The sequence below is a fragment of the Cyprinodon tularosa genome, unplaced genomic scaffold, assembly GCF_016077235.1.
Source record: "Cyprinodon tularosa strain WSP-4 unplaced genomic scaffold, ASM1607723v1 ctg96, whole genome shotgun sequence".
In the NCBI taxonomy this organism is placed as follows: domain Eukaryota; kingdom Metazoa; phylum Chordata; class Actinopteri; order Cyprinodontiformes; family Cyprinodontidae; genus Cyprinodon; species Cyprinodon tularosa.
This window is the reverse complement of record NW_024039740.1, coordinates 977,501-994,095: the sequence shown is the minus strand read 5'-3', so window position 1 is coordinate 994,095 and position 16,595 is coordinate 977,501. Positions and strand designations below refer to the sequence as shown.

The 16,595-nt window shown below is 35.4% G+C and overlaps 1 protein-coding gene across 1 annotated transcript in view; it reads left to right on the top strand.

The window, feature by feature from the left end:
* Nucleotides 1–16,595, top strand: part of lrp1bb (low density lipoprotein receptor-related protein 1Bb) — a 395,850-nt gene that overhangs the window by 303,912 nt on the left and 75,343 nt on the right. The window contains exons 51-55 of the mRNA XM_038275471.1: nucleotides 3,538–3,657; nucleotides 10,993–11,121; nucleotides 11,459–11,581; nucleotides 14,101–14,241; nucleotides 14,472–14,659. Coding sequence (XP_038131399.1) covers nucleotides 3,538–3,657; nucleotides 10,993–11,121; nucleotides 11,459–11,581; nucleotides 14,101–14,241; nucleotides 14,472–14,659 — 701 coding nt within the window. The remainder of the gene's footprint in view (nucleotides 1–3,537; nucleotides 3,658–10,992; nucleotides 11,122–11,458; nucleotides 11,582–14,100; nucleotides 14,242–14,471; nucleotides 14,660–16,595) is intronic.

The following is a 16,595-nucleotide window of genomic DNA, read 5'->3' as shown; positions in this document are numbered from 1 at the left end:
ATTTCTGAATAAATCAACAAAGCCAAGCCATGACATTAACATGCTTTTGCTTGGATGCAAATAAATATAGCAACACATGGAAGCAGAGCCTCACAATAAAGCAAGACCAACAATATGATTTACTATCTTCTTTGTGTGAACAGCTTTTTCTGATGATATAGTTACATGCCAACCGTTTCATTCTGACAACATAAAAAGACAAATGAAAAGCCCCAAAGAAGTCTGCTTCTTTTCATACTTTGAAAGGGAAGATCTGATTTCTCTTTTTCTGTACAGATGATGAAAAAATATTTTATTGTTTACATTTAGCAAAAGAGAACTGAAGATTGAAATGCAGTTTTTGTATTTAATACATTTTACACAATCTGATTAATTTGGAATATTATCAATGTTTGATGGTACGAAGGGAAATAATACATGAACAGAATTTGCATTTTTTATTATGAAATGTCACTTTTGCCTGTTTGTGCTTTTTTTTAAAGACTGCTGTGGATTATAGCCTAAATCTCCAATATGCTCTCTTCTTTCCCAGCAGACTAATATTACAATTCCTCGGGATTAATCATCATATAAAAGCCAGAGTGACTGATAACATGCCTGCAAAAGCATTGTGGTATGATGAAAATGTCTTTGCATTTTAGAGATTGGAAATTCTACATCTGATTGGGCGAATAGTCATTTCTCCCATCACAATGAATAATGCACTTTTCTATTCTGCAAACCACTATTGAAAATGAGACTTGAAAGAGAACCTTTGATGCATTTAGTGTGCTGTAGACCTGCTATTTTGTTGTACACTTCAAGCAGCTGTTCACATTTGAAGTGCAAATTTGGATTCATGCACAGGAAGTCTGGATAATCGCAGTTTCCAGATTTAGCCATTTAATGTTTATCTCACCCATATCTGACATCCTGGTATCGGTGCACATAAAGATAGAGAGATGTATAAAGTCTGACAGGAGGGAAACCAGCACAGTGGGAGCTATGCCTTCTACTGCTACCCCCCACCTTTAGTTGGATCCATAATTCCCTGTGCTGAGGTCTGACCTGCAGCACACATCCCCCTTTCCTTCTCTGAACATCTTATCAAAGCGTTGGCAGACTTAGCCCAGCCTGACATCTAAAAGAATGAGACCACAGAGCAACTCCCTAGAGAAAGTAGGAGGCTCGGTGACACAAATTCAGCACCGCTGATGAATACTGCATACTCAGGTTTCACACAATAGCCATTATACAGCAATCAGCGGAGTGTTCTCTTCTATTCAGCTCCTTCAGGTCAAAATTAAATGAGAAGATTCAACTAAACCAACATAGACAGGACTGGAATATTGAAACTGCTTTGAAAAATTACTGAATACCTTAAACTTATTCACATTCCGTCACAAAGTTTATGACATTTTCATAGATTTTGGAGTTAGAGCTTCATAAATTGAACTAAATTGTGAAGTGGATTTAATGATATGTTGGTTTCAAAATGCTGATAAATAAAAGTATTTTGCCTTAACCCTCCCCCATTAGTTACTGTGAAAAGTAACCATTAGCAGTAATTACTGATGCAACTCTTTAGTAATATGTTTCTTAGGTTTTGCACATCTTGACACAATAATGTGATCCACTCTTCTTTACAAAATATTGCCAGTTCAAGCTGTTGATATCAGTTTCAAGAAAAGCACAAAATCCCTGCTGCATGAATGCCACTGCTGTGTTTCACATTAGGGATGATCCAGGGTGATGTGCAGAGTTAGTTTCAGTTTAGGGTCGGAAGTTAAAAGCTGTACTATCACCTGACTAGAACTTCTCCTTTTACTTTTTACTGTCTTTCCCAAATGGCATATTAAAAGTAAAAAGGAGATTTTATGACCATTATTCCATAGCCTCACTTCTCTCAGCCTGCTTTGCAAACATTTCAATCATTGTTCTGGCCACATGGGACTGTCTTTTTTCATACCTGCTCAGGAGTAAGGCCCGAAATGTTACATTAACGGACTGTTGTTCACTGATGGGGTCTGGAAAACCAAACATGTTTTTGCAGAGAAGTTGAGAGAAAAATGTAATCTCAAGACAGACTACATAGATGCTAAGGACCACTATTAAAAGGGTGGTTCAATTAAACACGACTGAATAAGAATAAAAAAAGTTAAAAGAAAAAAAAAGAAACATTTCAGCTTTCTAAATTACACCCAGTTGGGTGCATTTAATAACTTAAATCAATAACTTAAATTAGGCTCTTCTTCCTGTATTCCCTGATGCAGACTTGGAGGACTTGAAGGCCCTGAAGTCACATAAAAAGGAACATCTATATAATCGATATAAATGATCTAGCATTGGTTTTGTGTCACACAAACAGAAAGCAACTAAGTTGTTTGTGTTTTTTTAAGCCTGTTTGGTCTGGAAGTGTCCATCTTCCAACCATTGTAGGAGGAGTGAGCAGTCAGAGAGCCCATGCCCACAGGCAAAAGCTGAAACTGTCCGTGGAAAGGGGCTTAAATGGAATACAGGACTAAAAGTTGTCCTGTGCATAGATTCTTTTACATGAATTGTTCAGGTCCCTCAGTATTACTTTGAGCCTCTGGGCTGCTTATAGCTGATTGATGTTCTCTTTGCAGAGCCTTTGAAACCTTACATTTCTTGGAAGGTTTCTGTCATGCCATACTCTTTTCATTTTCAGCTGATGGATTGAGCAGTGTTAGCTGTATATATATATATATATATATATATATATATATATATATATATATATATATATATATATATATATATATATATATATATATATATATATATATATATATATATCCTAACAGTGCTTTAAGCTACTTCTCAACTTTAACCTGAACCTTTCATTTTTGTTCCTTGCTCTTTGTTTACTGGTGTTTTCTAACAGACCTCTAATGCATTTATTGTATTTATCCATAAATCTTTTCTCTACACACCGCTAACCTTTACAGGGTCATAAGGTGACTTTATACCTTTTTCCACTGAGCAAAGGTCTAGGTTGTTTGCTTGTAACCGATCCAACATGTAGCTGTATTTTAACTGACTTTAAATTATGCCCAGCCAAACTACTTCAAATACTTTAAACAGTTTTTAGATCTTTAACAGAAAAAGTTGGAGTAATAATTGTATTTCCATGTTAGATTTACCTTTATGTACTGTTTATGTGACTCAATGATAGAATAACAATAATAATAAGCTCAGGGAATCTTGCAGTTTGTGTTTTCTTCAAATAAAAAATGCTGTATAACTCTGTTTCTACAAAAGGCTTTGGTATTTTAATACAAAAAAATGCTAACATATTTATTTCTTGTAGTAGAATTACATTAACCTTTAGATATTCAGTTAATAGCAGCTTTAACTTAGTAGAAATTATTCAGCCGCAAACGAGGAAAACAAAGCAGCAAATTTGAGCCAACCCACTCAATGTGTTCCGATCAAATACGTTTTCCCTTATGCTGGTTATTTTGTATATTTGTTGTAATTTCTAATACCCCCTCATTTGATTTATGATGCTGGATGTTCTTCCAAAACCCTCTGCAGACTCATCCTGCCTTTGGAACCAGTTTGCTTGCTCGAAGAACAAGTGCATTGCCAAACAGTGGCTGTGTGATGGGGAGAACGACTGCGAGGACGGGCTCGACGAGAGTGTGCAGATCTGCGGTTAGTGCCCTTTCAGATGTCATGAGAGCACTGCTATTAACATAAAAGGTCACATCCGCCACGTTGCTTGTTGCAGCTTTGTGCATTCCTGAGGCAGAACTGGAAATGAGACGCTCTTAATGAGGCAACAAATGAGACCTCAGGCATTGCTGATAATTTGAGTAGTGCACTGAGGCAAATAGATTTTTCATCACTAGGACCCAAGAGGCATAGCTATTTCAGTGGGAAAATGAGATGTATGTGTAATGAATTCCACAATAAGACAAAATGAAACAGCCCTGATGGAGACAAAAACAACTGTGAACATCGGTGTTGTAATTTTGATGTAATGAAGTGTCATGGAAATATTAATGAAATGGTCCAAAGGTCTCCAAAAGTTTGTTGCACACATGTTCAATTGAGCAATGGCATTTACCTTTGTTTCTCAGCATAAATGATTTTTCTCCTTGTCAGTTTGTGCCTTTAAGGGAAGTTTTGAGAAAAGAATAAGTATTGCTGACGTGCAGAATTTAATAAATGATTGTCATTTAAAAAGCACAGTGAGATTGTGTTAGCAGCAAGCAAAGAACTGCTGCACCAAAATAACTAGAGTTGATTTATAGATAAAAGTGAAATACATCACCAAATGATTGACTGTACAATTTACCATAGTCTATTTTCCAGATTTGAATGGGTAGTTTTATTTATAAAAAAGTTAAATTAACTAAAATATTAGATTTAGGGGGGAAAAAAGGAAAAACCATTAATTTTATAATCCAGTTTTACAGTAATGACCACATGTATTGCCCTTTAACTGCATGATTGAAAGGATAGAAAAATAAATATATATAAAAGAATGTTTAATTGCACTAGCATGCTTTGAAAAATTAATAATATATAATCATCATTTAAGTAAAAAAAATCTAGAAAGATCACTAAAAAAAGTATTGGGAAGACTCAATTCCTTCAATAATTTAACTGAAGCATTTTAAATACATTTCTTCTCAGGGAATTCAGAGAGACGATAGAAATCTACATTATTACTAACCCATGACTTGCTGCATAAATATAACATAAAAAAGAAACGCATTTCCTTAAGTCACTGGTCTGGATGGAAAGAAAGTGCATAAGAATTTTCAAAGCTTACTAATAGAGAACTCTAGCAGTTTCTTGATCTTTGACTCACCAAGGCTATGTTCTCATTGGAAGAAAACTGTTCAATAGGGATTTGGTCCCAGAAATGTTGCCTGTATCAGACTCCATTGTGACCTGCCTGTGACTTACATTTGAGTCACATGTGCAAAAACAAAATAACAATGCCGTGACGTCCAATGAGCATTTAGTCAGATGGAAGAAATATGGCTTATTGTTTCAAGAGGCTCAATGAAAGACATCCATTGTAAATATGTAGAGCACCTTATGCTAAGTGACAAGTATGGTGTTATAGGATTTTTTTCCTCTTGTCAAAATTGCATTCCATCATTGATGATTTGAAAAACACTTTTCAAAGCATTAAATGTATCTAAAAACCAATTAAATTTAGACTTTTCAGCAGACATAGAACCCACAGCCTTAATCCAGCTTGTGGGCAATTTGTCCAGCCCTTAAGTTTCAAACACATATATGACAAAATAAGTTGAAGTTAATGTTTTTTAAAGTGTACTCTGGAAATGAAATGATAAAATCAAAGTTTCCTCTTTACCTCTGCAACTGTTTCCTTTTGCCAACTTTATAATGCTGAAATGTCTGACTTAAATATGAGACTGACTTCTCTTCACTAGACCAACCTTTTTTTCCTGACCCTGGCAAGATTTACAAAACAAAATTATTTTGAAAACCTGTAAGTCATTAACTGTGTAGAAGTGGGCTGGAAAGACGAACACTGCAAAAATGAGAATCTAAATAAGTCATTTTTTCTTGAATTTATAAGGTAAGTGAGACACTCTGCCAATGTAAAAAGACAATTGCATTGTCTTATTTCAAGTGCATATTATTGAATGATCTTATTTTAAAAGTAAAAAACTAATTCCATTGGCAAATCATCTTATTAATCTACTCAAACTAAGGGTAAATATTCTTAATTTAAAAATGTTTCACTTATTATTACATTTTTTTTTTGCAGTCAAGGATTCTGGACTGTCTTAAGGGGTTGTTTAATAACTCTATAGCTTAAATTCCACAAAATAGGGAAATTAGGGAAAAGAATTGTGAGATATTAGGTGGTTATTTAAGCACACTAAAAAATTTATACAAGGCTTCTATATCATCCTGACTGCAGCAATTGAAACCATTGTATTTTTTAAGATTTTATTGCTGTTTAAAGCATAGCTAGGATTATAGCCTTGCTTTTTTTTTGTTACTTTCTTTGATTTCAATTTGGCTTTCAAGCTCCCACATCTATTCCCTGATTCTAACTTTGGCAACCGATGAATGCTCAAAGAATTCTTCTTTCTATAGAATAGAATAGAAAATCCCTTTATTCTCCCCCAATGGTGAAATTCTGGTGTTTACAGCAGCAAAACGATTATAGAAAAAATGGCCACACAAATATGGACCGTAAAAAAATGTATAAGAGTAACAATAGTGAAGATTTAAAAGATTAAGAAACATACTGTACTGTAAAGTGTTTTAACAATAAAACAAACTGTGCACCTGGAGAATAAATAACCAATACACAGCTATTGACATTTTTACAGTAATGGATATTTGCAAATAGCAGCAACATCTATGAGGGGCCGTTTAGGACAGAAACTATTTTTCCTCTCACGTACACCAATAAAACCATGCACACACCTCAGTAGACACACACACACTCTCAAAAAAAACTATGTTTTCCTCTCAAACACACTACTATGACATGCACACATCACAGTAGAAACACTCACACACTCTCAAAAAAACTGTTTTCCTCTCAAACACACTACTATGACATGCACACATCACAGTAGAAACACTCACACACTCTCAAAAAAACTGTTTTCCTCTCAAACACACTACTATGACATGCACACATCACAGTAGAAACACTCACACACTCTCAAAAAAACTGTTTTCCTCTCAAACACACTACTATGACATGCACACATCACAGTAGAAACACTCACACACTCTCAAAAAAACTGTTTTCCTCTCAAACACACTACTATGACATGCACACATCACAGTAGAAACACTCACACACAATCACAAAACTAAAATTGAATACATGTCTTATGTGTGTGTGTGCACTAATACTAGACTGTATGAGAGGGCATAAGTGTGTGTGTGTGCACTAATACTAGACTGTATGAGAGGGCATAAGTGTGTGTGTGTGAACTAATACTAGACTGTATGAGAGGGCATAAGTCTGTGTGTGTGCACTAATACTAGACTGTATGAGAGGGCATAAGTGTGTGTGTGTGCACTAATACTAGACTGTATGAGAGGGCATAAGTCTGTGTGTGTGCACTAATACTAGACTGTATGAGAGGGCATAAGTGTGTGGGTGTGAACTAATACTAGACTGAATGAGAGGCTATACATGTGTGTGTGTGTGCGCGCGCGCGCGCGTGTGTGTATGTGACTGATATCGTAGCAGACTGAATGAGAGGCTTGTACTTGTGTGTGAGAGTTCAACCTGTCACGGAAGAGGCGGGGCAAATTGGCTAGCGCATGCGTGAAACCCAAACTGAGCAATATTATGTAAAACGGGGTGGGCAATAGGGGGCAGCACACAAGCCAGTTACCTGCTGAGCCAACAATAATGTAACCTGACAACAGCCAGATGCATGTCTCACTCCGCCCAGCTCCGCTCACATACATCTGGGAACCCGCCATAGGAATTGCCTTTACTGAAGGCTGGGCCTTATCAAAACTCCTTGCATATGATTGGATAAGCCACTTGTCTGTCATCTTGATTGACGTGCTATTTCAACCACTCACACCGAAGCTAACCCGTGACGCTGTGAGAGGAGGAGCCATTTGGTAGATCAAGCTCTTGCCAAATCCGGTCGGGAGAAGGGCGAAAAAATCGTTTCCACCAACAAAAGCCTTCAAAGCCGTTCTCTGATGTTCTTTTAATGAAACAATATCAGATAGATTGGACAACACAGAAGAAATAGCAGCATCAATGCTAACGCTTGCTTCCTCAATGCGAGCCGCCATTGTTGTTGGAATCTCACGGTCGCTTCTCCACTCCAGGACACACCCACCCTGCGTCCTGATTGGACAGACCATAAATTCGGTTGGGGAAATCACTTTCAATGAGCGGGTTCCCAGATGTATGTGAGTGGAGCTGGGCGGAGCGAGACATGCATCTGGCTGTTGTCAGGTTAACAATAATGAGCTTCCATACAAAATTTATAACTAAACCCATCATATTTATTCTATATAGTGTCTGTTGAATTTCTATTAAAATATCTGGCCTGCTTTCTGAGTGACTATACTGCAAACTAATTAAAGATGAACTAGAATCTGAACATATGACTGATCTTAATGGCTTAACTTCTTCCACCTATTGAACAGCTAATAATATTGCAATCATTTCTCCCGTATAAACTGAAAGTCCATCACTTATCCTTTTCCTAATTTTAACATTAAATTCTGGTACGATAAAGGCTACTCCTATTTGATTTGTTATATTTTTAGAGGCATCTGTATAAATTTACATACTAATAATAATGATTAATATAATCCTGTACTATATATGAGTTTAATATGAATTCCTTATCCTTTCTTCTTTCCAACAAAGTAAAATCTACCCTAGCATCTGTAATTATCCATGGTTGTATAACTGATAATGGAACTGTTTGGCTTATACTAATCTGATCTATTTTGAATTCTGTTATTTTTTCTTGCACAGTCCAACCAAAACTTCTAATATCTTTTACTTCTTTTTCCCAACAGGGTTTTATTACTTGCAGAGTTGGGTGATCATTTCTATGACCTTTTAAATTAGCCCAATAGTTTAATGTTAATTGCTCTCTTCTAAATGCAAGTGGCATTTCTCCCATTTCTACTAACAATGCTGCTGTTGGAGTAGTTTTAATTGCTCCTGTACATAATCGCAATGCTTGATATTGAATCCGATCCAGTTTTCAAGATTTGTCTCTGCTGCTGAATTATACACAATACTATAGTCTATCACCGGTCGAATTAATCCTGTATATATATTCTTTAGTGCTACTCTATCTGCTCCCCACTCCCTACCAATTAAGCATCTCATAATATTTATTACTTTCTTGCATTTGTCTAAAATTTTTTGAATGTGTATATTCCATGTTATTCTTTCGTCAAACCAAACCCCTAAAAATTTTAATTGCTTCACTCTTTCTATTTCTTGATTATATAATTTTAATTTACGATCATTAATTTTCTTCCTTGAAAAGAACATTGTTTTAGTCTTATCCACTGAGAATTTAAATCCCCATTTTAATGACCATTCTTCAACTTTAACAATTGCTTGTTGCATCTTTTTAGTAATAAATTCCAAATTCCTACCTCTCTTCCACATTGCTCCATCATCAGTAAAAAGAGAAAAACCCATTCCATTATCTATATTTTGAAATACATCATCTATCATTACCGAAAATAATAAAGGACTTATTATACTTCCCTGTGGAGTACCATTTTCAGCAATATATTTCTCAGAATGATATTTACCTATTTGAACTTATATTTGTCTTTCAGTTTGAAAATCTTTGATCCACCAATACATCCTACCAGTAATTTCCATCTTTAACATTTTTATTGATAAACCTTCTTTCCACAACATATCATTTGCCTTTTCAATATCAAAAAACACTGCTACAATACTTTCTTTACTAATTTGAGCTTTTCTGATTTCAAATTCCAAACTCAAAACTGCATCCATAGTATTCCTACCCCTCCTAAAACCACTTTGATATTTTGATAAATATCCATTAGATTCTATATAATAAATCATGCTTTCAAAATTCATTTTCTCCATTATTTTACAAATATTTGAGGTTAATGCAATTGGTCTATAATTTTCAGGTTTTGTATCAGCCATGCTACGTCTTCTTCTCGGAAGCTCATTATTGTTGGCTCAGCAGGTAACTGGCTTGTGTGCTGCCCCCTATTGCCCACCCCGTTTTACATAATATTGCTCAGTTTGGGTTCCACGCATGCGCTAGCCAATTTGCCCCGCCTCTTCCGTGACAGGTTGAACTCTCACACACAAGTACAAGCCTCTCATTCAGTCTGCTACGATATCAGTCACATACACACACGCGCGCGCGCGCGCACACACACACACACACACATATGTATAGCCTCTCATTCAGTCTGCTACGATATCAGTCACATACACACACGCGCGCGCGCGCGCACACACACACACACACATATGTATAGCCTCTCATTCAGTCTAGTATTAGTTCACACCCACACACACATATGCGCACACACACAAACATATGTATATCCTCTCATTTAGTCTAGTATTAGTGCACACCCACACACACATATGCGCACACACACAAACATATGTATATCCTCTCATTTAGTCTAGTATTAGTGCACACACACAGACTTATGCCCTCTCATACAGTCTAGTATTAGTGCACACACACACACTTATGCCCTCTCATACAGTCTAGTATTAGTGCACACACACACATAAGACATGTATTCAATTTTAGTTTTGTGATTGTGTGTGAGTGTTTCTACTGTGATGTGTGCATGTCATAGTAGTGTGTTTGAGAGGAAAACAGTTTTTTTGAGAGTGTGTGAGTGTTTCTACTGTGATGTGTGCATGTCATAGTAGTGTGTTTGAGAGGAAAACAGTTTTTTTGAGAGTGTGTGAGTGTTTCTACTGTGATGTGTGCATGTCATAGTAGTGTGTTTGAGAGGAAAACATAGTTTTTTTTGAGAGTGTGTGTGTGTCTACTGAGGTGTGTGCATGGTTTTATTGGTGTACGTGAGAGGAAAAATAGTTTCTGTCCTAAACGGCCCCTCATAAACATCAGAGATGTGTAAAATGACAGCAGCATGTTATTTAACTGACTAAGGTAGAGACAGATACAGTATGCTGAAAGCTTGTGAAATGTTACTGAACTATTAGCAAAATTGTGAACAGCAAGAGCAGCAATAATTTTATTAACTGTGAGTTACTATAAAGCAATAACTTTCCCTGCACTTTATAAATAAAAGTGAAAGTATTGGTTGGGTTTTTTAACTTTTGTGTGTGTGTGTGTGTGTGTGTGTGTGGGAATATAATACTGCCAAAAAGATGAAATTTTTAAAAAGTATTTCACCTATGAAATGAGTGCTTATGAATAGTGATATACTGTCTAATTTTCTTGTCTTGTCCTTTGGTACTAAAAAGCAGACGTTGTGATCTTGTTTTCCTCTCAGGCACAGTGACCTGTTCTCCAGGGTTGTTTAGCTGCCCTGGCTCATATGCCTGCGTTCCCAAACGCTGGCTCTGTGATGGTGAGAGGGACTGTCCTGATGGAAGCGACGAACTCGCTCCAGCTGGCTGTGGTGAGATTGCCCTTCTAAGATACAGAAATATTATTTTTATGACATTTCATGACTTAAAGCTATTTTTTATATTTTTTTCAAGGCATGGTGGGAAAAGGATTTATACAGACTGAATTAGTGGGTATTTGGATAATTAGAGGCTTTTACAGAAATTAAAACATCACTTAGTGGTATAAATCGAGGTTACCATGTCTTTGACTCAAACCCACTTAGCAGGGAAACAATATTTTAAAGGCATAAAGGGAAAACAGTGTTTTGAAACATTTATTTTAATACATTAGGGAAGGAAAAATGTCTCCATGCACTAGACTTTAAGTACTCTTCTTTTGACCATCAGCTCCCAACAACACATGTGATGAGAATTCGTTTCGGTGCCACAACAAAGCGTGCATCCCTCAGCGGTTCGTCTGCGACCACGATAACGACTGTGGAGATGGATCTGACGAATCCGTGGAATGTGGCAAGTAGATTTATCTTGGTTATTTAAGCTCTCTACATTAAACAGGGAGTATGGTAATACCTTTAAGTTCATCTGCCTGGCTGTGTGTTTCCTGGACGGGGCCGCCTGTTGCCTTTTGTATCTTTTCTTCTTTCTGCATGTCTGCTTCTGTCTCCTTGAACCCCAGTCAGCCTCTGCAGATGGCGCTCACATTTAGCCTGGTTCTGCTGGAGGTTTCTTCCTGTTAAAAGGAATTTTTTCTCTCCACTCTTGCTACAAGTATGCTTGGTGTGAGGGATTGCTGTTGTGTCCATGAGTCGACGCAATCAGCTGGTTTTCTTTAGATTGAAAACTTTAAACCAATCTGACTAGAAGATCTGGTTAAATCATCTCTATAAAGTGTCCTGAGATGACATGTGTTGTGAATTGGCGCTTATATATATAAACTAATTGAATTGAACTTGTAAATTTTCTTGACAGACCTTTAAGATTAGCCCTAAAAACCTTAATCCATGCCATGACATAATAGTTGGATCAATGCTACAAAAAGTTTCTCTGTGAAAACTTATTTTTGAATCATAAAAAATCAGATAAGATTCTAAAATAAACCACAGTTAATAGTGATAACTAAAAGTTCAACTCCTCTCCCCCAGTAAGTGGCAAACTCTCTAGTTCAGTTCTGTTTTTCAGTTTATATCCATGTCAAATAAAGTTGATGTTAATGTGGATTTGCAAAGATTTAAAAAAATTTTTATTGACAACATTTGGTCAGAAGGAAAGTGGCGACCTCTGAAGCCCTCTGCTTCCTTGAATAGGCACCAAGGCTCAAAAGCTTGACAGGTGTTCACTCTTCTTTTTTAATTTTGTTATTTAGTCTTGAATCTTAGAAATGAAACCTCAACAAAGATCAGTTTTTCAGCTTCATCTCACGTGACTTCAAATTATTTATTTATTCAATTATTTGTATAGTAGCAGAATCTTTTCGTGACAGCAGTTGCATTTAAAAGAGAACAAAATATTTATCCATCTGGACTTCTCAACATTTATAAAACAATTATTGATATACTATATTTTTCATTAAAATAAAACTTTTATTCTGATTTTTTTCATCTATCATTTTTATAGAAATTGCCAATTTTGATGGAAGGCTATGACCTTTAACCATATCTCTTGATAAATGTCATAAACTGAATCTGAAACTGTGTTTATTTTTAATATACATATTATGTGTCTGAGTCCCTTAGGTCAAAAGCAGATTGTGAAACAGTTTTTCATACTAGAATGATTTGTTTCTTCAAACTGCCCATTCAGGCTCCTAATGACTCCAGACCCACAATACACACGATATTCTTTTGTTCTGTCACTGATGTTCCTGGTTAAGTTTATTTGATGAATGGTCCCAAAACTTAGAGTAACCTACTTCTTTTCATCTGCTAAACTTTTTGTTGTCTCAAATGAAACCAAAGCTCATTCTTATCTCCAGAGAGAGCAAAACATGTTTTATAAAAGCTTTTATCTGTTTAGATATTTAGAACTTTTTTTTTTCCTGCTTAGAAAACTTTCCTTTTTCACCCTGTTCAAGGAGATCATACAATATTTTTTTGTTTGTTTTATTTTTACCTTAAAACAGACTTTTGGTGATTTATTGTAAGAGATAAACCAACCTTTTGAGTAGTTTGTTTTACAAGTTAGATATTTTATGCACTCATTTTATTTCAAGGTAAATTCATTAAACAAAGGTTGCACCTCTTTAACAGAAACAAGTGCATAAGGAGTAAAAGCCAAACATAAAAGCAGAAAACTGTTAATTTTGTAATTTTTATATGTAGTTTTTAAGTTACACAGATTCATCAACAATTTCTAAAGTTAAAAAAATTATGCAGAAATTGATTCTTAGTATCAGACTAATTAGCTTTAATCATCAAAAAAAAATTCATATTAAATAATTAGAAATATTTATGTTACAACATATTTAAGATCAAATCTGAAAATGATTAAAAAAAAGCTTTTTAACACTTTCAGACTAATAGATTTCAAAGATAGTTCCTCTATGTTCTTTAATTTATCTGGAACAGGCATCAGTTCTGCTCTTAATTCTTGAAATTAAAAGTTTTTCTGAAGCTTACATATTATTATACCAAACATTGACATAATACTATTTGTCTCAATTCTTGTAAGCATTCTGACACCCAAGTTTTATTCAGGGATTTACTTTCTTTGGAGATGTGGAAGGAATTCTCTGTTGCAGCTTTGATTTATGATGACTGGTTGGGAAAACGTATGTTCTTGAAATGTTGGCCGCTGCAGCTGTGAATACTATTACACCTCCAGATGGCTTGAATTGTTGATCAGCAATGATTCTATTCACACTCTGATAGTGCTTCATTATGGTATCAACAGCAGTCATGGATTTTTCTTTTCTGTAAATCTGTTTTACATAATTGACACTTAACTCTGCAGAAGTTCCAGCTGAACCGAAAGCTCTGAAACTGATAAGTCCAAGTGTAACTTGATGAGATGGTGTCTTCCTTTCTCTGTAGTCTATCGCTCCTGTGGATCTGGGGAGTTTCGCTGTGGGGACGGTCGCTGTCTTCTCAGCTCTCAGTGGGAGTGTGACGGTTATGCGGACTGTCCCGATCACTCAGATGAACTCCCTCTGAACCTCAAATGTCTTGCTGCCGGTAAGACAACATCTGGCTCTCTGTAAGAATCTCTTCATGCGTCAATGTGACCACTAGCATTGATCACCTTCAAACCTATTGGGTATATTTATGAACCAAAAAAGATCTGCATACCTAAATATCATTTGCTAGTTAATATTAAATGTCAGGTAAACAACTTTGAGAAGATCTCATAGCTGATCGTTGGGTGTTTTTCCAATTATAGTTGTCTTTTTTTTTGTTCTCATCAGGAAGCTTGTGCAATGGTTCCTTCTTCATGTGCTCCAATGGCCGCTGCATATCTCAGGGAAATCTTTGTGATGGGAAAGATGACTGTGGAGATGGATCAGATGAGAGAAACTGCAATGTGAATGAGTGTCTGAACCGCAGAGTCAGTGGATGCACACAGGATTGCCAGGATCTTACTGTGGGCTACAAAGTAAGTCAGCAACTTATGACTGTTTGAGACAATGCCTATCAAAAGTATTCCTAACTCCAAAAAAAAAATTCATTTGATCACACGAGAGGCACAAAAACTCATTGAATTTAATTTTGACTATATAGGGTGGATGTGAATTAGAAGACATATGATCTATGTTTTTTTTACTAACGAAAAAGTAGGTTGCAACAATATATTGAGACCTAAAAAAATCCAAAGGAGCTGCCTTCAAAAGCCACCTAATTACCTTACAGAATCTATCTTAAAAAATCTGTTCTGTGGAGGCGTTAGAAGTTTGCAAGAGACCTTAAGGGTACAGATACAGTAGAAACTTATTTATAAGCATATCTTTAAAGAGAAGTTGGGCTGTAAAAAGTGTGGTAAAAATGCATATTCACTTTAGCCCGGCTAAACTGAATATGTAAGAAAAGTGAATCAGTTAAGAGGCTCTAAGTTACTCAGCAGGCAATGCAGATATCAGTAATACTATACTATATGCTGATATAATGGCAAAAATTGATAATCTAAGAAAAGAAATTTGGTACTGTACAGAAGAAATACCCTTATGCAGGGGTGAAAGTAGATATAAATTCTTGCTAGTGTTATATAATAATGGTTTATTGGCCTATATTTCTTTATTACACCCTGCATGCATTTTTTTTATTTTTTATTTTTTTGGAAACAGAGAAACATTTTTATGACAATACAGGAAAAAATTTACATCTTTTTAAGTAGATAGAAGCAGGAACAATGAGAGAAATAGTCAAAGAAGATCTACGGGCCTTTTTCATCAGGGGCTCTATCAAAAAATAATCAGTAAGCAACAACATTTCTGTTCTAGATATAATTTAGGGATTCCTGTTTGAAATTAAAGAAAGTTTTGCATCACCTGTTGCGATCTGGAAGTAACAAAATCCCGAAAGCGAGACAAAATGACTTTTTTGCACTTGGCAGGTAGCGTTTATCAGCCACACATAGTTATATATAATAAGTAGCGAGGCAACTTCGGCTTACTTTCACCACTGCTCTTATGGAGAATTAGAAGGATTTTGTTTTCGTATATTTTTAAGGCATAAGAATTCTAATTTAGAGTTTACCATATGTCATGTAAGAGACATAGCAAACATATGGAATGATTAAAATAGATACAAGAAGAATATTTTGGCCAGAATGAAAACCTACGTTTGTAGAAAACTAAAACTTTCTAAAGATAAAAACTTTTTGATAAGCTCTAATCAGATAGATAGATAGATAGATAGATAGATAGATAGATAGATAGATAGATAGATAGATAGATAGATAGATAGATAGATAGATAGATAGATAGATAGATAGATAGATAGATAGATAGATAGATGGATAGATAGATAGATGTTGTGAAGAGGTCTGCAAGAGTATTATTGTATTAATGATTCATTCTCAAAACTTAGGTAAAAGCAAAATTGACAAAAGTTGCAAAAATAAAAATGTGCCTTGTAAATGTTCCAATACATTTAACAGAAACTAGGAACATTAAACAAATTAGATGTAAAATAAATACACTTCCTAAAGTTTAAACATTTCATGTAGAAAGTGATTCTTAGTGTAAGACCATTAAGCTCTAGCTAAAAAACTGCAAGAAATATGTATACAGGTAGATAACCATGTAAATTAATTTTGGATTAGATAATAAGAAATATTAAATATTGAAATAAATGATAATTGCTTTATTATTTACTTATCAATACAAAAAAAATGACAAATACCCAGTATTGAGGAGCAATTTCCAGAGAAAATATATTGCTGTGTAAAAGTGGAATATTTTGGCCACTGTGAAACCCCGAGTTTGTGAAACATGGTAGTGGCAGCAGCATGCAGTGTGCATTACATTATTAACAAGAACAGATAAGCTGGTCAGGCCTGGTGTGAAAAAAAAAATTAAGCTTAATACAAGACT